Genomic DNA, 21,234 nt, shown 5'->3' on the forward strand with positions numbered 1-21,234 from the left:
GAGAGGAAACATGAAGACCTTCAAACTGAGCATTCTACTGAGCCTGGCAGTCGCAGTTTACTGCCTACCAGTATCAAAGGTGACTGTGAAAGATGAACATTTTGCAGAGGTATGTAAGATTCATTTGCCATCTTTATCCATGTGTTTTCACTACTTGAATTCTGAATGCTGTGCAGCTGCTGCATGTGTAAGAATCAAACACTGTTTCCTCTCTGACAGAGCTACCTGAAGAAATTCTTCAACCTAACAGTGTGAAGGACTGGACTGACGGGGACCAAACGGGTACAAACAAAAGTATATTTATTTACAAACAAAGGAAGGGACACGGGGAAACCAAACAAACACTAACAAAGTATCAACACAAAAAGACCCAAAACCACGGTGGATAAGAACTAACAAAAAACCAGGAACAGACAGACCAAGAATCAACCTAAAACAATGCGGGAATGCAGGTAAAATATAAAATAACTAAACACACAACTAACTACCTTAACACAGGACTACACAAAACAAAACCGACAGACTATAAAAATACAAAGTAACAACAGAAAGCTACTGCCGAGGGCAAGGCAACACAGGAGCAAATGCCAAAACCAAAAAATACAAAGTAACAACACAAAATCACTGCAATCGCAGGCAAACAAAACTCACATGTGGGGCAACAGTCCAACAAACAAAAGAGGAACCTGACGGACGAACGAGAGTTGCTGACGACACTACACAGCATGACACACAACACAACGTGACGAACCAGCAGAGAACAAAGGACTGAGGGAAGCTTATAAAACAAAAGGGGAACACAGGTGAAATTAATCAGTCAATTAGGAGTCCATGGGTTGAGTGGAGGTGGAGGTGCAGGAAGGGAGAAAACAAACAGAAGGGGGAGACAAAAACGTCCAAACAGGCAGGTATGAGGCCTGAATCCTGACAAACAGAGGTAACTGGTGCAGCTGTCAGACGGGGGATCAGCCCGGTGACCAAGAAGCTCACTGAGATGCAGACATTCTTTGGTCTCAAGATCACTGGGACGCTGGATGCAGACACCTTAGCCTTGATGAAGAAACCTCGCTGTGGTGTTCCAGATGGAAAAGTTGCTCGTTTCTCCACCTTTGGAAACAACCTCAAGTGGGAGAAAAACAGCCTGACCTACAGGTGAGTGATCGGAAGAGTGTTTGAGGGACTAACTGGAGGAAAAGTATGTGACAGACATAAATCTAATTTGTGTTTTTCTGTCCCACAGGATTGAGAACTACACTCCTGACATGTCCAGGGCAGAGGTGGAGGACTCCATAGATAAAGCGCTGCAGGTCTGGGCCAAAGTCACTCCTCTGAGATTCACAAAAATCAACAATGGTACTGCTGACATCATGATCTCCTTTGGGCGCCAAGGTGAGTACAAAATAACTACTGAGAATAACTAACTATTTGTTGAGCAAAATCTGATATCAAAATGTTCTTGTTACTAGAACATGGTGATTTTTATCCATTCGATGGCCCTGATGGCACGCTTGCCCATGCCTTCGCCCCGGGTCCTGGCATTGGAGGAGATGCTCATTTTGATGATGATGAGACCTTCACTTTCCGCTCAACTACAAGTCAGAATTTTATACAAGATATTCAGAAAACGTCACGACTTGATTTAACCAGGAGAGAGAGATAAATGACCTGTGTCTGTGTTTTCTGCTGCAGGCTACGTCCTCTTCATGGTGGCGGCCCATGAGTTCGGCCACTCTCTGGGTCTGTCTCACTCTGATGATCCTGGTGCTCTCATGTACCCCGTGTACTCTTACAGAAACCCTGACACCTTCATTCTGCCCCTTGATGACGTCAATGGCATCCAGTCTCTCTATGGTCAGTATTAACTGAATGGATCAGTGTGGTTGGTTATTGCAAAGTGAACTTAAGCAAACTCTCTGAACAGCTTCTACATCTATGGCATCACATGACTCAGGCATAATTCAATTTATTTAACCTGCAGGTCCAAATCCTGACAAGGTGCCTGGCCCCACAGCCCCCACCAACCCCGATGCCTGTGACTCAACCATGGTCTTGGATGCTGTTGCCACCCTGAGAGGAGAGATGCTCTTCTTCAAAGACAGGTATTGTAGACACTAGATGCTCGGTTTTCTTCACAGTGTAGCTGGCTGGAACAATTTCTAATGTGTGTGTTTGCAGCTTCTTCTGGCGCAGCTACCCCCAACGAAGTACACCTGAGCAAACTCTCATCAGAAGCTTCTGGCCCGAAGCCCCCATCAATATTGACGCTGCTTACGAGAGCCAAGAGTTAGACAGTGTGATGCTCTTTAAAGGTATGTGGTTCATATCTATGTATGTCTGTATACAAAGCTTCTAGTGTTGTATTATCCAATCTACATCATTTCCCTCTTTATACGTTCTGAGAAGTCTTTTTATTTCTCTGCAGATCGTAAAGTGTGGGCTTTCAGCGGCTACGATCTTCTGCGTGGCTATCCTAAACAAATTTCCAGTTTTGGTCTGCCCAAAACCGTGAAGAAAATCGATGCAGCTCTCTATGACTCAGACACTGGCAAGACTCTATTCTTTGTAGGCACCAGTTACTACAGGTGTGTTCAAATCGCATGACTAATTTATATGTAGATGACTGATTTAGCTCTCATCTTGGTTTACAACAAGATTATTAGTGTATGATTCATTGTAATTACTGCCTGTATATTTCTTCAGTTATGATGAGGCCAAGAAGACTATGGACCCAGGATTTCCCAAAAGGGTGGATGAAACCTTCTCTGGACTAACCAGACAGGTGACAGCAGCTTTACAGCACAGAGGTGAGTGGCAATCAAGGCAGATATTAGTCGAGACTCCAGCAGGAAGTGGCAAGATCTTTACAGTTTACATGATCTAATATGTAATGTGTGTCCTGCAGGTTTTACTTACCTCTACACTGGAGCTTACATGCAGGAGTACAGTGGTGGGAGGTTGCTGCGTGTGCTGAGGAACAACTACTTCTTGCCCTGCACCAGGTTCTAGATCACTTTACCACTGAATGACAATGAAGGCACCAAAATTAAAAAGTTTTCATAATGGGCATAAATGTATTTTATAATATGTAATGAAATTGTTGTACTGCACTGTTTACTGTGTACTAATACTGCCAATGTTAACTTAACTCTCACTATTTTGTTCTGTTATATTTATGTAATACACTGTAACTTAATTCTTTTTTATTTTGATTTTTTTTTTGCTGCTTAAATTTAACTGTGGATTTTTGGAATGTGTTACATTAGTTAGATTTACAGTGTTAAACTGTACATGTCAACATAAATTCAAATTGTGTGTAAAATAAACTGTTCTGTTCTATATTTTAAGTATATTTTAGATTATGTCAATTCTTAAGTGATACTTCTACTTGTACATATACCTCAAAAAACAGCTGGGTTAAAAAATAACCCAACCTTAACCCTGGTTAAGCTGCTAAGATGCTGGTTCACTATAGGACAGAACACACATTGGGTTGATTTGACCCAAGTTCTGGGTTTTACTTTTTAACCCAGAATGCTGGGTTGTTTTCATGACCCAACCTAGTGAGTTAGATTAACTGCTGAGTTCAATCTCACTCATACAACTGGTTATTTTATCACCGTATTTGGCTGGATTAAATATTATACATTTAAATACTACTACTACTACTACCACCAATAACAACAATAACAATAATAAAAGTGAGAACTTCACTGAACAATCAGACAATAATGTAAACATTTGTCTTGTTACAGTTGTTCTCAAGTCAGACAGAAAGAAAAAAAAAACACAACCAGAAAAGATCCAACAACAACACAAACACAGAATAACATCAATGCAGAGAACTCTTTATATAAACAGAATATGTAAGATGGATGAAAATAGGTCAAAAAAAGGTTAAATTTGGGTTATATTACACTTACTCATTTACTCACTCACTGGACTCACTTCCAGACACATGCACAGGTTATCAAGCTCTTTCACAGAGTTCAGTCATTGTATTCAATCATTTTAGTTCAGACAGTCAGTAGCACAGCAGGTATTTCACCAGTTTACAGAGAAAACCTCACTGTGAGCTGCTGATACAGAAATATATAAACATGATAAATACTGGAAAGTGAATTTAGCATAAGAAAAAAGACATTTTTTAATATAGGCCACATGCGGAGCAAATTATTGCAGCTCATATTTTTAATGTAACCAGTTGGCAGTGTGTGTGTGTTTGTAAGGATATCACTGGGAGGACCTTGGATTTTTAACTCTGGAATGAGGACATTTTTAAAAAGTGAGGACATCTTCACAATGGGAAGGGCGTTTAAAGAGCGATTTCAGGGTTAAGATTAGGTTTTTGTTAGGGTAACGTTTAGCATGAGGCAGACTACGTGATAAATACAAAATTGAAACGGAGTCGATTAGCATGGCCTACGTGACAGTAGGTGGCAAGGGATGCATTATGTCAATGAGTGTCCTCACACTGACTGCCATACAAAAATGCGTGCGTGTGTGTGTGCATCTGACAATAACCACATTACGTTCAATAATCAATAGTCCCTGATGAATGATAAAGGGAGGTAGTAAAAAGTGTCATGTCAGCATGAAATGCAGTATGTAATACAGTGAAGCAATCATTTCCCCAAATGATGTTTCTCACTGTGAATCCATTCAACTGTCCTGGAAACACACACAGCTTGTTGTTTTGACTTTATTAAGTTGCACCTTTTTGTTTTTTCCATTTGATACAAAAACACAGGAAACAATTTCGTTACAGATATAAGGTTTTCCAAATTGATCAATGTGTGAAATGTGTTTATTTAAAAGAAAATATATTTTATAGTAGTAAAATTTCAGATCAATTATGCTTTCTTTCTTTATCCTCACTGACTTGGTGGAGCTACTTAAGACGTCAGTTCTGTTTAAAAAGTTCATCAGGCCAGAAAAATGTTGTTTCCTCAGGTTGCTCTGAATCTGATTAATTATTTTACTACAGTAAATGAGGAATGATTGATGTGTGATCATAACACAGTTCCTTAAGGAGCCTGGTGCAATATCAGAATACAACCTTAGATAACAGATAAAGAAATGAATGAATGTGACAAAACAATCAAGGTGCCTTCACTAATCCTGTTTAAATCATGAATGATGAGTATGAAGCACTGACAATAGACACATCATCCAGAGAAAACGGAAGAAGAATGTTTCAAATGTATATATTAATATTTTTCCCAGAAAGGTTAAAAGTTATTTCTTCATTGTCAAATTGTCGACCTCATCTTGTGTTATTTTGGGATATGTTTTCAGTCAATCTTCAGCTGCTGTCATCCATTATTGGAATATACTCTGAGTCATAAATGAAGTTGGTCAACACACCCACTCCTCAACAGATCCACTCCTCAGTGTATATAACAGCTGACTCCAGTACAGACACACACACAACATTCAATAGGAAACATGAGGTCTTTCAGTGTGGTCGTTCTGCTGATGCTGGTTGGTGCCGTTTACTGCATGCCAGTGGCAGACGTGACTGTGGACGATGAACATTTTGCAGAGGTTAGTGTCTTTACTTTGTCTTCTTCTATTCTTCATGTATTCTTAATATTTTGTATTGAAGACGAGCACACGTTGTGCATTTTTCTTTTTTTCAGAGCTACCTGAAGAAATTCTTCAACCTAACAGAGCAAAAAGGTCCATCTGTCAGAGGGAGAATCAGCCAGGAGACAGAGAAGCTGAGTGAGATGCAGAGATTCTTTGGTCTCCAGGTCACCGGGATGTTGGATTCTGAAACCTTGGCAGTTATGAAGAAACCTCGCTGCGGTGTTCCAGATGTCAACATGGCTCGTTTCTCCACGTTCGGAAGCAACTTCAAGTGGCAGAAGAACAGCCTGACCTACAGGTGGATGATCTGCACAGAGAATGTGTGAGAAAGATCAAGTGATGTGACTCTTTCTGATCATGTTGTTGACTGTTTTTCTGTCCCACAGGATTTTGAACTACACTCCTGACATGTCCAGAGCAGAGGTGGATGACTCCATAGATAAAGCGCTGCAGGTCTGGGCCAAAGTCACTCCTCTGAAGTTCACAAAGATCTACAGTGGCACTGCTGACATCATGATCTCCTTTGGGGGTGGAGGTGAGTACAAATGAACTTTGATAACATGGAGAGGCAGAAAGGAAGCATGGAGAGGGAGAGCATTACATGCAATGAAGGGAAGCTGGACTAATTGGCATAGGGGCAACTTTTCCAGAGTGCTGTATGGGTTCGTAGGTTAACTTAGCTCAGATGTGTGGTTGTGAAGTCCCACAAAGCATCCTAGCTATGCCTAATGCATATGGTTGTGTTTTATGAAGAACTGGGCACTGGAGTGAAAATAACACTAGAAAGTACATATTTCTTCTTGTTTTGAAAATCTGACATGAATTGGCTCTTATCAAACAGAACATGGTGATTTTTACCCATTCGATGGCATCGGTGGGACTCTGGCTCATGCCTTTCCCCCGGGTCCTCAAATCGGAGGTGATGCTCATTTTGATGAGGATGAGTACTTCACCTTCCGCTCCAGCAGAGGTGGGTTTGTTTCTAATGCTCTGCATTTAACATTTACTGCATGGTGGTGTCTCTTTACACATGCTGTCACTGACTTGTCGTTCTGTGTTTTCTGCTGCAGGCAACGTCCTCTTCGTGGTGGCTGCCCATGAGTTCGGCCACTCTCTGGGTCTGGGTCACTCTGATGATCCTGGTGCTCTCATGTACCCTTTGTACTCTTACAGAAACCCTGACACCTTTGTTCTGCCTCGTGATGACGTCAACGGCATCCAGTCTCTCTATGGTTAGCACTAACTGGCTGGTTCATCTCTGCTTGTGCTTAAATCTGACAGATCTCGTCAGTGATGCTTCTCAGATGTTTGGGCTTTGCTTTAATGATGCAGTGATGTAGGCCTTTACAATACTTTTAACCAACAGGTCAAAACCCTGATAAGGACCCCTCTGTAGCTGAACCTCAGCCACCCACCACCCCTGATGCCTGTGATTCAAACCTGGTACTGGATGCCGTCGCCAACCTCAGAGGAGAGATGCTCTTCTTCAAGGACAGGTGTGGACACTAAATGATCGCACATCTGAAAGCTAGAGTCTTGCTGCAGTTTTTCCACACAGTATTGGTTGAAATCATTCATGTTTTTTTACATGTCTCTGTGTTCTTAGCTTCTTGTGGCGCAGGAACCCAGAGGACTTTAGAAGTGAGCAAACTCTCATCACAACCATCTGGCCCGAAGGTCCTACAAGGATTGATGCTGCTTATGAGAACGAGCAGTCAGACAGGCTGTTTATGTTTAAAGGTATGTTTTTTCATAGCTACCAGAGCTTCAAAACTGACTCCATATCAGTGTTGACTTCATCAAATCTTTTCCTGCCTATAGGTCAGAAGGTGTGGGCCTTCAGCGGCTACGATCTAGTACCAGGCTATCCTAAAACACTGGAAAGCTTTGGTCTGCCAACAAAAGTGAAGAAGGTCGATGCTGCACTCTATGATGCAAAGTCTCACAAAACTCTATTTTTTGTAGGCAACAATTACTACAGGTGTGTTCAAAGTATATGTGAATTTCTGATTTTAAAATGAGCCTTCACCCTCACAGAGAGGATCTAATTACTGTGGATGTTTATGTTCCTTCAGTTACGATGAGGCCAGAGAGGCTATGGACAGAGGATTCCCCATACGTGTTCAGAAGCACTTCCCCCAGGTTACCAAAAAGGTGACTGCAGCTTTCCAGCACAGCGGTGAGTACTGAGATAATGTTTATGACCATTAATGTATTCAGTATTTTAGGAAATGAATGAATGCCACTTTCATGTCTGTACATGATGGTATTTGATTTCTTGGTTTGCTTAATGCTAAGTTAACCCCTGCCTCATATACTGTACACAAACTAACAGTGAACCTCTGTTTTGCAGGTTTTACTTATCTCTACAGTGGAACCTCCGTCTATGAGTATAACCTGAGCTCGAGGTGGTTTTTCCGTGTGCTGAACAACAACTACTTCTTGCCCTGCAACAACTTCTAGACCAGATTACCATATTATTGCTTGTGTAGCCCCTTATATACAGTAAAATGTACAAACAACAGCACTAAAATAGTACTTGAATTGTTCTGAATAAATTGTCTTAAATGATTGTAAAGTACAGTAAATTTGCAGTAAAGAGTATCTAAAGTTTGATATTTTATATTTTTCCAAATTTCTATTTATTGTATTTTGCAGTACATATGCTATGTGTACACTGTCAATTATTTTTTTCCTCCTTAGTTTTTGTTAATTTTAAGTGGATTAATTTTCTAGTTTTGTGTCCTGCTGAATGACTGAAATAAAACAGAACTCAAATATTCCGTCCCTGCAGATACATGCTACAATTTAAATAAAGCCAAGATGATTTGAATATGTGAGACTTTGTCTTTGAGTTTCGGATGGTGGTTGCATGTGTGCTCCAGTGTTGTCAGCGGGTCCAAAAGTTCATTTTTATGGTTTTTATTAATCAATATCAAACATTAAGAATTGTTGTCATTTTTAAAGAATTGACCTGAACATACTGAACATGTTTATTTGCAAATGTAACAGACAACAGTTATCATTTACTACACTTTGATTTATGCGTAGTACTGGGCTCAAATGAAGTATATTCTCCTTTCAGTGCATATTGAGAATACACTGGGTAAGTACTGATTTCCAAAAAACAGCCGTATGCTGGGAAACGGGACACTCATTGGAGTGCATTGTGAAAAAGTCTGGATTTAAGCAATGCATTAGGTGAATGACTATGACTATTTTAGCTGAGTGTGCTGGTTGCAGACACCAAATGAATAAAGTTGCCTTTATCCAGTCATCGTGAACTAATATGTCAGCAATTTCATGAGGGAATTTCTTCCAATTTGCCACAACTGTCCAACTTAATGAATCAATTTCTTGTGAATGCCAAATGAGGTACTAGAGCACTTGTTGAAAAGATGAACTGGTGCTCAAAGATCATTGTAACCTCATGTGTGTCCCTTTCTCGTCAGTGCTATATCACTTATAGCTGGAGGAAATTACAATACATCAAAAGCGTCTGGACAGACATGCATGTACAACCACAACTTGGTTGGCAGACATACAACCACAAGACAATAACTCCCTTTTTTTTCTGAAATGCAAAATAATAATAGCGTCACAATCGTGTTTATTACCAACACAAAAAATACAGAGGCTTTAAATGTAGACTTGCACATATGCAGACATGAGAATCATAAGCTGTTTAATATAAAGAGAGATCCATGGAAACCCATAAATCAGGGAGAACCAGAGGCCAAAAACTAACCTATACAGACAACAGTTAAAACCTAGATTTCTTGTACCGTATTTTCCGCACTATAAGGCGCACATAAAACCCTTCTATTTTCTCAAAAGCCGACAGTGCGCCTTATAATCCGGTGCGCCTTATATATGGATCAATATTGAGTCAGTCTCCCAGTAGAACACGGGAATAGACGTTTGACATTAACGAATCAATGGTGCGGAAGTGGAGGCAGCAACAAGATGGCTAAGTAAAGAAGACTAAACAGAGTTTCCGAGGGAACAAAGCGAGATGGCCACAGTTGGAGGACAAACTCCTTTCTTTTCTTTATGTAACTGAAAGAAACAGAAAGAAACTAAATTAACAATAATACACATCGTTACACATTTGGTGTGTTACACTCGCACACGCTAGCTTGACTTGAATAAAGCTAATTACAAGAAATTAGTATTTGTGTTGTGTATTTTATTTTACTAATTATTATTAGTAAAATAAAATACACAACTCTCACTCTGATAAATTTTTAAGAACAATACTATAATACTTTTTAGCTGCCTTTGTCACAACTTATTGTTATTCATTTATCACTTGAACTGAAAGGCATGATGGCAATCTATTTATAAAGTTTGACGACCTCTCTGTGTGAGTATCCGCCGACTACCTTTCAGGCTGACCTCTTATTTTGAAGGTCCCGTTTCCGGGCGGAATGGTGTTCATGCAGCAGCTTGACATTCGTTAAGCCGATTGATTGCACCTGTTGTGCACCGGACAAACTCATGACAAACTAGTATGGAGGACTTAAAGTACTCGACGGCTGAGGATTGTGCTACATGGATTATTGCTTTGGAGTATGGACTGTGATACTTTTTCCCGGTTTGTGTTTTGTTGAATGCCTGTGTTTTTCATTGGATTATCTGTTGAATTATTTTGGATTTCCTATTGGAGCAACAGGTTTGGATTATCTATGTTTCAAGGACTGTGTTTTCACCAAGTGTTAATATTGACTCCTTTTGTGTTTTTCTAAAGAAGAGACTGCTCAGCTGATGCTTGCGCTGTAGTTTTGTTTGTGTGCCGCAATAAACACACTGAACAGAGTAGATTGCTTCGGCCTTATTATTGGTCCTACTAACTCCTGACACTCTGTTTTGTAGACGTTTCCTTTAGCACAGCTCCATCTAATGTTGCATAACGTAACGCCAGCCTCTACTGAAGCGTCTATTCTATGTGCCTTATAATGCGGTGCGCCTTATAGATGAAAAAAGTTTTTTAAAGTAGGCAATTCATTAAAGGTGCGCCTTATCGTGCGGAAAATACGGTACTTGGTCTTTAAAAAAAAAAAAACAAAGGCCAAGAGTGAATTCAAATCAGCGATCAACAATTGTCTTTGCGTTTTCTTAGAATTTTTGAAGCCTTCAGGCCTTTAAGAACTTAAAACAAGTCCAATTGCCACTAAACAGCTATGTAGAAAGCTCCTGATAAATTTTTGAAGAGGCTTCAAAGAAAAACAAATCCAGGTTAGTGCAGAATCATCATCGTTCTCATGACAAGGTGCCTGGCCCCACAGCCCCCACCACCCCCGATGCCTGTGACTCAACCATGGTCTTGGATGCTGTTGCCACCCTGAGAGGAGAGATGCTCTTCTTCAAAGACAGGTATGTTAGACACTAGATGCTCGGTTTTCTTCACAGTGTAGCTGGCTGGAACAATTTCTAATGTGTGTGTTTGCAGCTTCTTCTGGCGCAGCTACCCCCAACGAAGTACACCTGAGCAAACTCTCATCAGAAGCTTCTGGCCCGAAGCGCCCATCAATATTGACGCTGCTTACGAGAGCCAAGAGTTAGACAGTGTGATGCTCTTTAAAGGTATGTGGTTCATATCTATGTATGTCTGTATACAAAGCTTCTAGTGTTGTATTATCCAATCTACATCATTTCCCTCTTTATACGTTCTGAGAAGTCTTTTTATTTCTCTGCAGATCGTAAAGTGTGGGCTTTCAGCGGCTACGATCTTCTGCGTGGCTATCCTAAACAAATTTCCAGTTTTGGTCTGCCCAAAACCGTGAAGAAAATCGATGCAGCTCTCTATGACTCAGACACTGGCAAGACTTTATTCTTTGTAGGCACCAGTTACTACAGGTGTGTTCAAATCGCATGACTAATTTATATGTAGATGACTGATTTAGCTCTCATCTTGGTTTACAACAAGATTATTAGTGTATTATTCATTGTAATTACTGCCTGTATATTTCTTCAGTTATGATGAGGCCAAGAAGACTATGGACCCAGGATTTCCCAAAAGGGTGAATGAAACCTTCTCTGGACTAACCCGACAGGTGACAGCAGCTTTACAGCACAGAGGTGAGTGGCAATCAAGGCAGATTTTAGTCAAGACTCCAGGAGGAAGTGGCAAGATCTTTACAGTTTACATGATCTAATATGTAATGTGTGTCCTGCAGGTTTTACTTACCTCTACACTGGAGCTTACATGCAGGAGTACAGTGGTGGGAGGTTGCTGCGTGTGCTGTGGAACAACTACTTCTTGCCCTGCACAAGGTTCTAGATCACTTTATCACTGAATGACAATGAAGGCACCAACATTAAAAAGTTTTCATAATATGCATAAATGTATTTTATAATATGTAATTAAATTGTTGTACTGCACTGTTTACTGTGTACTAATACTGCCAATGTTAATTTAATTTTGTTGTTTTATTAACAAAACACACTGGATAACTAACTTTTTTTTTTTTTTTTTTTTTTTTTTTCTGCTGAAATCTAACTGTGGATTTTTGGAATATGTTACATTAACTAGATTTTACACTGTTACAACTGTACATGTCAACATAAATGTATTCTACACTGTGACTAAACATATGAATGTATACAAACAGTTTAAAATCTGACAGTGAAATAAAAATGGCCTAGTGAGTTAAATTAACTATCTTGTTGGGTTTAATCTTACTTATACATTAGGTTATTATTTGACCAAACCTAGTCAGTTAGATTAACTATATTTGTCATGGTTCCAGCCTCGTTGCTACCAGTGCTTCCTGCCGTGCTTTTATTTTGGCAGCCTTCTGTTTCCCTTTCCTGGTATGGTCACATGCACTCACCTGATTGGTTACACCTGCTTTCCCCTGGAGTATAAATACCGGCCTGCTCACCTGTTTCCGCTGCCAGATAGTTTGTTCTCCATACCCGGACTCTATCCAGCGTTTCTCGTGGACTGATTGTTTGGATTTCTCGGACTCTGCCTGATCTGGACCCTGTCTCTTGCCTGACCCCCTGTTGCTGTGAGTTCTGTTCATTCCCTGTCCCTTTCCCCTGCTCACAGTACCAGACCTGTACCTGTGCCTGCTTGATTCCCTTTCCCGGACCTGTACCCCTTCTACCCTGTCTACTCTGGATTACCCCCCACTGGACCAGCCTGACCTGACTCTGCCTCCCGTCTCCCCCTTTGGTTCAGTGAGTGTTTTCCCTGTTCTATGTTCTCCCTCGTTGTTCCCTTCCCCGCTCTGTTTCCGTTTGGATCTCCCTGTGCATCGACCTGGATTGTCTTCCGTTGTGGATTTTGCCTGCCGGACTTAACTTTGAACTGCCTGCCTGTGTATGACCCGGATTGCCCTCGACCTCCGAGCTAGCTCTGTAGATACTGTTTGGACTATTTTCTCGTTGTGCTTGTGTGACTCTGGTGTCTCTGTCCATGTGCTCTCTGTCAGTCGGCCATTTTGGTTTTGACGTTGTCTTCCATTTTGCCCATGTGCTCTCTGTTGGTCGGCCATCTTGGATTTAAATTACTTCCGGTTTCCAACCAGACCACCATACGCACCCTACCTCATCTCCTCCCACCTGGTGACTGTTCCATTGATTTACTGTGTTCTGTCACTTCTAAATAAACATTGTTCGCTCAGTTCTGTCCTGTCTGCTCTCTGACCATGGAGTCCATCCGGCAGCTCATGACAGAACTATCTGGCCACAAAATGGACTCCGTCAGAGACCTGGCCTGGGGGGGACTTACCTACCCGCCCAGCTACCAGGAGGAGTACTCGTACCTGGACGAGGATGATTACCTGGATTCTCCATATTACGGTACACGTCTGGCCATTGCCCCAAAACCAGTCAGTTACATTAAATCCCGATACCTGCGGCGTTTCCGCCAGAAGCGGCGGAATCTCCAGGCCACAGCTCCAGCTTCAGTACCTGCCTCCGCAGCTGCGCCAGCCACAGCTCCAGCTTCAGTACCTGCCTCCGCAGCTGCGCCAGCGTCAGCTTCAGTACCTGCCTCCGCAGCTGCGCCAGCGTCAGCTTCAGTACCTGCCTCCGCAGCTGCGCCAGCGTCAGCTTCAGTACCTGCCTCCGCAGCTGCGCCAGCGTCAGCTTCAGTACCTGCCTCCGCAGCTGCGTCAGCTTCAGTTCCTGTCACGGCGGCTGCACCAGCTTCAGCTTCAGCTTCAGTTCCGGCCACCGCGGCTGCACCAGCTTCAGCTTCAGCTTCAGTTCCGGCCCCCGCAGCTGCTCCTGCAACAGTCACAGTTCCTGTCACGGCGGCTGCACCAGCTTCAGTTCCTGTCACGGCGGCTGCACCAGCTTCAGCTTCAGTTCCGGCCACGGCGGCTGCACCAGCTTCAGCTTCAGTTCCGGCCACCGCGGCTGCACCAGCTTCAGCTTCAGCTTCAGTTCCGGCCCCCGCAGCTGCTCCTGCATCAGCCTCAGTTCCTGTCGCCGCAGCTGCTCCTGCATCAGCCTCAGTTCCTGTCGCCGCAGCTGCTCCTGCATCAGCCTCAGTTCCCGTCGCCGCAGCTGCTCCTGCCTCAGCCTCAGTTCCTGTCGCCGCAGCTGCCTCAGCCTCAGTTCCTGTCGCCGCAGCTGCCTCAGCCTCAGTTCCTGTCGCCGCAGCTGCCTCAGCCTCAGTTCCTGTCGCCGCAGCTGCCTCAGCCTCAGTTCCTGTCGCCGCAGCTGCCTCAGCCTCAGTTCCTGTCGCCGCAGCTGCCTCAGCCTCAGTTCCAGTCGCCGCAGCGGCTCCCGCAACAGCTCCAGTTCCGGCCTCCACCACCGCAGCTGTTCCAGTCACAGTCTCGGTTCCTGTCATCTTGGCGGACGTCGCTCCCGCTCCTGTCATCATGGCGGACGTCGCTCCCGCTCCTATCATGGCTACTGTGTCTGCTGATCCTGCGGTCTGTGTTGCGGCCACCGCCTTGACACCTGTCCAATCCCCGGGCTTGCCTAGATCAAGAGGATTGACACTGTTCCTCCCGGCTCCTGCTCCTGCTCACGTCGCCCCAGCGGCTCCTGCTCCTGCTCACGTCGCCCCAGCGGCTCCTGCTCCTGCTCACGTCGCCCCAGCGGCTCCTGCTCCTGCTCACGTCGCCCCAGCGGCTCCTGCTCCTGCTCACGTCGCCCCAGCGGCTCCTGCTCCTGCTCACGTCGCCCCAGCGGCTCCTGCTCCTGCTCACGTCGCCCCAGCGGCTCCTGCTCCTGCTCACGTCGCCCCAGCGGCTCCTGCTCCTGCTCACGTCGCCCCAGCGGCTCCTGCTCCTGTCGCCCCAGCGGCTCCTGCTCCTGCTCACGTCGCCCCAGCGGCTCCTGCTCATCCTGCAGCAGTTCATGATCTGGTTCTGCTTGCCACGGCTGCTTCTGCTGTCCCAGCTGCCATCATCGCTCCGACAACCGTAGCCACCACAGCTACGGTTCCTGTCACGGCTCCATCTCCTGGGACCGCAGTCGTGCTGGCTCATGCCCTAGCTCCAGCTGCTGCAGTCATCCCGGCTCCTGGCTCTGTTCCTGTTCGTGCTGTCACCACAGTCGCAGCTACCCTGGTTGCTGCAGTCACGGCTGCCCTGGTCACGGCAACTAATCCAGTCCGGTACCCAGACGCGTCAACACAGAGGTCAGCTTCACCATCTGTCCTTTCTCCAGGCGGGTCGACGCAGAGGTCGTCGTTACCGTCTCACCTGTCTCCGGGCAGCACGACGCAGAGGATGTCGTCGTTGCCGCCTACCCAGCCTGTTCCTGTCACGGATCCGGCTCCTGTTCCTGTCACGGATCCGGCTCCTGTTCCTGTCACGGATCCGGCTCCTGTTCCTGTCACGGATCCGGCTCCTGTTCCTGTCACGGATCCGGCTCCTGTTCCTGTCACGGATCCGGCTCCTGTTCCTGTCACGGATCCGGCTCCTGTTCCTGTCACGGATCCGGCTTCTGTTCCTGGTCCTTCAGCTGTCGCCGCAGTTGCAGCCACCTTGCTTTCTGCAGTCACTGCTGCTCTGGTGTCAGCTGCTGCTCCGGTCCCTGCAGCCGCCAGGTTCCCAGGCGGGTCGACGCAGAGGTCGCCGTCGTCGCCGTCTCTTCAGTCTTCAGACGGGTCGACGCAGAGGCCGTCGCTGCCGTCTCTTAACTTTGAACTTTGTTTGTCACCCCAGGAGATGTGGTGGGATGACAATGAGGACACCACCACCCTGCTCCTGTCTCCTTGGGGGGCCCCTGAGAACTGTGCTCCTGTCCTGGCCCCTCAGCTCCAGCTGGCTCAAAGTTCGTCGCCGCCGGGCAGTCCGCCCGGGGCTCTCCAGCCTTGTTCGTCGCCGCCGGGCAGTCCGCCTGGGAGTCCTCAGCCGTCTTGCTGTTCCCCGGCTCACTGCTCGCCATCCGGCAGTCCGCCTGCGGGTCTCCTGCCCCGTGGGTCGTATCCTGGCCCCCGGCCTGGGGGTCCTCGGCCTGCTCTCCGGCTGGCTTTCCGGTCCCCGGTTCTCCAGCTGGCTCAAGGGTCTCGGGCTCTGTCTTCTGGTTCGTCGCCTCCCGGCCGTCCGCCCGGGGCTCTCCTGTCCTCCAGCCTGGCGCCTCCGGGCCGTCCGCCCGGGGCTCTCCTGTCCTCCAGCCTGGCGCCTCCGGGCCGTCCGCCCGGGGCTCTCCTGTCCTCCAGCCTGGCGCCTCCGGGCCGTCCGCCCGGGGCTCTCCTGTCCTCCAGCCTGGCGCCTCCGGTCCGTCCGCCCGGGGCTCTCCTGTCCTCCAGCCTGGCGCCTCCGGGCCGTCCGCCCGGGGCTCTCCTGTCCTCCAGCCTGGCGCCTCCGGGCCGTCCGCCCGGGGCTCTCCTGGTCTGTTTGCCGCCTCCTGGGCGTCCGCCTGAGTCTCCCCTGGTCTGCTGCGCCTGGTCCCTCCTCCTGGCCTCCCTCCTCCCGCCCGGCCTGGTCTGGTTTCGGGCCCTCCTCCGGGCCCCCTCCTCCCGCCCGGCCTGGTCTGGTTTCGGGCCCTCCTCCGGGCCCCCTCCTCCCGCCCGGCCTGGTCTGGTTTTTGGCCGTCTGGAATCCGGCCCTTGCGGGGGGGGTTCTGTCATGGTTCCAGCCTCGTTGCTACCAGTGCTTCCTGCCGTGCTTTTATTTTGGCAGCCTTCTGTTTCCCTTTCCTGGTATGGTCACATGCACTCACCTGATTGGTTACACCTGCTTTCCCCTGGAGTATAAATACCGGCCTGCTCACCTGTTTCCGCTGCCAGATAGTTTGTTCTCCATACCCGGACTCTATCCAGCGTTTCTCGTGGACTGATTGTTTGGATTTCTCGGACTCTGCCTGATCTGGACCCTGTCTCTTGCCTGACCCCCTGTTGCTGTGAGTTCTGTTCATTCCCTGTCCCTTTCCCCTGCTCACAGTACCAGACCTGTACCTGTGCCTGCTTGATTCCCTTTCCCGGACCTGTACCCCTTCTACCCTGTCTACTCTGGATTACCCCCCACTGGACCAGCCTGACCTGACTCTGCCTCCCGTCTCCCCCTTTGGTTCAGTGAGTGTTTTCCCTGTTCTATGTTCTCCCTCGTTGTTCCCTTCCCCGCTCTGTTTCCGTTTGGATCTCCCTGTGCATCGACCTGGATTGTCTTCCGTTGTGGATTTTGCCTGCCGGACTTAACTTTGAACTGCCTGCCTGTGTATGACCCGGATTGCCCTCGACCTCCGAGCTAGCTCTGTAGATACTGTTTGGACTATTTTCTCGTTGTGCTTGTGTGACTCTGGTGTCTCTGTCCATGTGCTCTCTGTCAGTCGGCCATTTTGGTTTTGACGTTGTCTTCCATTTTGCCCATGTGCTCTCTGTTGGTCGGCCATCTTGGATTTGAATTACTTCCGGTTTCCAACCAGACCACCATACGCACCCTACCTCATCTCCTCCCACCTGGTGACTGTTCCATTGATTTACTGTGTTCTGTCACTTCTAAATAAACATTGTTCGCTCAGTTCTGTCCTGTCTGCTCTCTGACCATGGAGTCCATCCGGCAGCTCATGACAATATTGCTGGCTTCAAGTCACTCATACAACAGGTTGTTTTATTACCCTATTTAGCCGAATTAGATATTATAAATATTTAAATACTACTTCTACTACTACCAATAACAATAATAATAATACAAATTAAAAACTTCTTTGCACAATCAGACACACTCATTATATGAGAGTATTTAATTACATTCTACAAATTCTTTGCAAAAACTTTGAATAATGCAAGAGTAGAAAAAAACACCACTTAATAAATGAAATCTGTGAAACAATGCATTATGTAAAGGTATAGTACCACTAGAACCAGGTTTCTGTCACTGTGACAGTGATCTTTGATCAACATATTCTATATAGTTGATTCTTTTCTAGATACAATAACATTAAAAAAGGCACTGCTTAGTAGGAACACGTGCAAAAGTATGAGCATTCAAAAATCCAAACCTTGTTGTGCATGTTTTTGACATTCTGATTATTGCCTGGATGACTAAAATGACATGAAAGACTCTAAGACTGTGTAAGACACTAATTCAAACTTTGTAACACAAGGCTAAATGCTAAGCTAACAAGTTTTGACTCCAATTTTTAATTTTAATAATATACTTTTTTTTGTTGTTGTTGTTGTTAGTCCCAAAAAATTTTTTAAACCTACTGCTATGGCAGATATAAAATTTATCATCAGTCTTTGAGAATAGAGAAAAAATTTCCTTCTATGACAAATGTTGTAGACAGAGTATAGTAAGGGCTTCAGCTGTACAAGACTGTATCAACTGCGTAAAATGTGATATAAAGAGATACATGGGTCTATGTTGGACTAATACTGATGTTAACTTACTGATAGGAAACAGAGGGACACAGAACCCTGTGGTACGCCTGGTAATTCTTACATGGTAGTATGATCCTTGACCCTCAGAACAGATTTCATGAAGCTATTTTGGAGCATTACAACATAAGTATATTTTGTTTAGTCAAGTGAAAAAATCAATAGTCTCAAATGAATGAATAAATGCACAAATAGGGGGGCTTTAAATGCAACTGTCTGTCTAAATTTCCCCGAGGGATTGTTAAGTATCCGTTATTAATACATTAAATATGTTTAACAGTGGAGATGAATTTAGTATTTATATTTTCTTTATTAGTTTTGCAATAATGCTAAACATTTCTTAAAATAGTACTATCTAATGCTTGCATTCATTTAACATATTTTATTATGTTAACAAATGAGAATTTGACAAATTTTGACAATTACTGTGACATTATAAGTTATAAGAAAACATAAAGAGACATAAAACTGCATGTTCTTTGTTCAAATATAACATAGTTTTGGAACATGTGTACTTTAAATGATGACTTTGGAGCAGAGGCGTTTCTAGGATTTCATCCTTGGTGGTGTCATGGTTCCAGCCTCGTTGCTGCCAGTGCTTCCTGCCGTGCTTTTATTTTGGCAGCCTTCTGTTTCCCTTGCCCGGTCTGGTCACATGCACTCACCTGATTGGTTACACCTGCTTTCCCCTGGAGTATAAATACCGGCCTGCTCACCTGTTTCCCCTGCCAGATAGTCTGTTTTCCACTCCTGAACACTATCCCGCATTTATCTAGGACTGACTTATTTTGGATTTCTTGGACTCTGCCTGATCTGGATCCCGTCTCTTGCCTGACCCCCTGGTGCTGTGAGTTCTGTCTTTTCCCCCCTGCTCACCTGTACCTGGACCTGCCTGATTCCCTTTCCCGGACCTGTCCCCTTTCTACTCTGTCTACCCTGGATTCACCCTCATTGGACCATCCTGACCTGACCCTGCTTCCCCTCTGGTTCAGTGAGTTCTCCCTCTGTTCTGTTTCGCTCCCTTGTCGTCCCCTTTCCTGCTCTGACTGTTTGGACTGCTTTTATGTTTCGACTTGGATTGTCTTCTGTTGTGGTTTTTGCCTGCCGGACTTAACTTTGAACTGCCTGCCTGTGTATGACCCGGATTACCCTCGACCTTTGAGCTAGCTCTGTGGATAGTGTTTGGACTACATTCTCGTTGTGCTTGTGTGACTCTTGTGTCTCTGTCAGTCGGCCATTTTGGTTTTGACATTGTCCTCCATTTTGCCCATGTGCTCTCTGTTGGTCGGCCATCTTGGATTTGACATTACTTCCGGTTTCCTACCAGACCACCATATGCACCCTACCTCATCTCCTCCCACCTGGCGACTGTTTCATTGCTTTACTGTGTTCTGTCACTTATAAATAAACTTTGTTTGGTCAGTTCTGTCCTGTCTGCTCTCTGACCATGGAGTCCATCCGGCAGCTCATGACAGGTGGGCTTAGCACTCACTACTGTATCTCTGTTAGCGTGTTAATGGGGAATTCCATTACATGTTAGCATCGAGCTAATAAGCTAGTTTTAAGCACATCATAGCACACTTTCATTGTCATTTGACTAGAATTGGAAATGTGTCATACTGTTGTAGATGTTTAAATTTGCTGTCAATTTTGATATGGTTATTTATATATCTTTTCTTTTTTACAGTGTTTTTGAGGCAAATATACGGCCTGGAATAGCAACTCTTGTCTTTTATTTGGGAGAATGTTTACCTATCTGACAAGCTGTCAATTTTGATAGTTACAGGGGGTTTTCAGTCCCCCTAAAAAGGCTCTAGAATCACCTCTGCTTTGGAGTCTTATATCTCAATCAGAAATCTCTTGTTAGTAGAGAAAGCAAAATTAAATCCAGGATTTAAGTCAACAGTAATTAAAATATATATACTGTATATATATTTCAAATATCATTGATTTTACATACATTTGAATATGCATATAGCATTAGCTATAATGAATATGCCACAGTTTTTATAGTGTTGAAAGACTAATGACCAGTAATATGCCTTCATTAATTAAAATTCCCTGTAAGTACTAATCTGGTGGGAAATGTTACTTGCATACAAAAGTGACAATTGACACAGGCAGCTGAGGTGTGTGGTGTAAAACAACTTTATGAGAAAAACTAAGAAGCAGGATTGAATGCAAATTGTCATTTCTGGATGATATCTGATACATTTAAAAAGGTCCTTTATGTTTTTTGTGACATTACAATTTTAAATATACTGTATTTTTAATTTTTTGCAAGCATGGGATAAAACATGGAATAACACCAGTAATATTTAAAGCCATACAGCATTTCCAGCATATGATTTTGTAAGTTGCAAGCCCCTCATACATTTATTATTGTATATTACAATAACAACCTCTGATTCCACAACAGGGTTTGTGCACTTCTTCAAGGGAAACATCCACTACAAATATGACTTCAAATCCAGACAAGTTGTCTCCACCAGCCCTGTTAACAACCTGCTGGAATGCAAGAAGAATGAAAATGAAGTACAATCAAAGAAGAGATGATAGAAGGAAAGCAGCATGTTTTATTGCTGGGTGTGTGAGTTTGTATATTCAGTAACAGCCATGGTGTACTGTATCCAACTACAAAATCAGGAACTGATGAATAATCCAAGGAAGTGGTTAAAAGTGTTACATCAGTGTGTAATACCATGTTGTAATAATGGCATGTTTACCTTATTTCAAAGTACAGTTTTTATGTTTATATTTTTGATTCTAAAGTTAATCTTCCAGTTATTATTTTTAAATGTACATTTGTTTAAAATGTTGGTGTTTCAAAGTTGTTGTTTTTTTAGTCT

General features: G+C 44.6%; 3 protein-coding genes across 4 annotated transcripts in view; all 3 read left to right on the top strand.

Moving 5' to 3' along the window:
• Positions 1–3,338, top strand: LOC113169375 (collagenase 3-like). 2 transcript variants are annotated; one of them, XM_026370739.1, is made up of 11 exons: positions 1–109; positions 220–249; positions 938–1,152; positions 1,241–1,389; positions 1,467–1,595; positions 1,690–1,851; positions 1,979–2,099; positions 2,176–2,309; positions 2,423–2,582; positions 2,701–2,804; positions 2,903–3,338. In XM_026370739.1, the coding sequence occupies exons 1-11, from the start codon at positions 11–13 to the stop codon at positions 3,004–3,006; spliced, it is 1,407 nt and encodes a 468-aa protein (XP_026226524.1). In that variant the 5' UTR covers positions 1–10; the 3' UTR covers positions 3,007–3,338. The 2 variants fall into 2 exon arrangements, with proteins under 2 accessions (XP_026226524.1, XP_026226523.1); XM_026370738.1 differs by lacking the exons at positions 1–109; positions 220–249 and having other exon boundaries at positions 830–1,152.
• Positions 871–21,234, top strand: part of LOC113169373 (collagenase 3-like) — a 27,350-nt gene continuing 6,986 nt past the window's right edge. The window contains exon 1 of the mRNA XM_026370736.1: positions 871–937. The gene's annotated coding sequence lies outside the window, so the exon portion shown is untranslated. The remainder of the gene's footprint in view (positions 938–21,234) is intronic.
• Positions 5,379–8,103, top strand: LOC113169372 (collagenase 3-like). Its single transcript, XM_026370734.1, has 10 exons — positions 5,379–5,544; positions 5,640–5,887; positions 5,976–6,124; positions 6,431–6,559; positions 6,660–6,821; positions 6,956–7,085; positions 7,196–7,329; positions 7,411–7,570; positions 7,665–7,768; positions 7,943–8,103. The coding sequence occupies exons 1-10, from the start codon at positions 5,446–5,448 to the stop codon at positions 8,050–8,052; spliced, it is 1,425 nt and encodes a 474-aa protein (XP_026226519.1). The 5' UTR covers positions 5,379–5,445; the 3' UTR covers positions 8,053–8,103.

The sequence above is a fragment of the Anabas testudineus genome, chromosome 14 (assembly GCF_900324465.2).
Source record: "Anabas testudineus chromosome 14, fAnaTes1.2, whole genome shotgun sequence".
In the NCBI taxonomy this organism is placed as follows: domain Eukaryota; kingdom Metazoa; phylum Chordata; class Actinopteri; order Anabantiformes; family Anabantidae; genus Anabas; species Anabas testudineus.

Excerpts from the sequence above, each read along its gene's own strand:
- LOC113169375 (XM_026370739.1), top strand. The coding sequence starts at position 11 with ATGAAGACCTTCAAACTGAGCATTCTACTGAGCCTGGCAGTCGCAGTT. Across the intron at positions 1,153-1,240 it reads AAAAACAGCCTGACCTACAG|GATTGAGAACTACACTCCTG; the intron begins GTGAGTGATCGG and ends TCTGTCCCACAG. Across the intron at positions 2,583-2,700 it reads GTAGGCACCAGTTACTACAG|TTATGATGAGGCCAAGAAGA; the intron begins GTGTGTTCAAAT and ends ATATTTCTTCAG.
- LOC113169372 (XM_026370734.1), top strand. The coding sequence starts at position 5,446 with ATGAGGTCTTTCAGTGTGGTCGTTCTGCTGATGCTGGTTGGTGCCGTT. Across the intron at positions 7,571-7,664 it reads GTAGGCAACAATTACTACAG|TTACGATGAGGCCAGAGAGG; the intron begins GTGTGTTCAAAG and ends ATGTTCCTTCAG. Across the intron at positions 7,769-7,942 it reads TGCAGCTTTCCAGCACAGCG|GTTTTACTTATCTCTACAGT; the intron begins GTGAGTACTGAG and ends TCTGTTTTGCAG.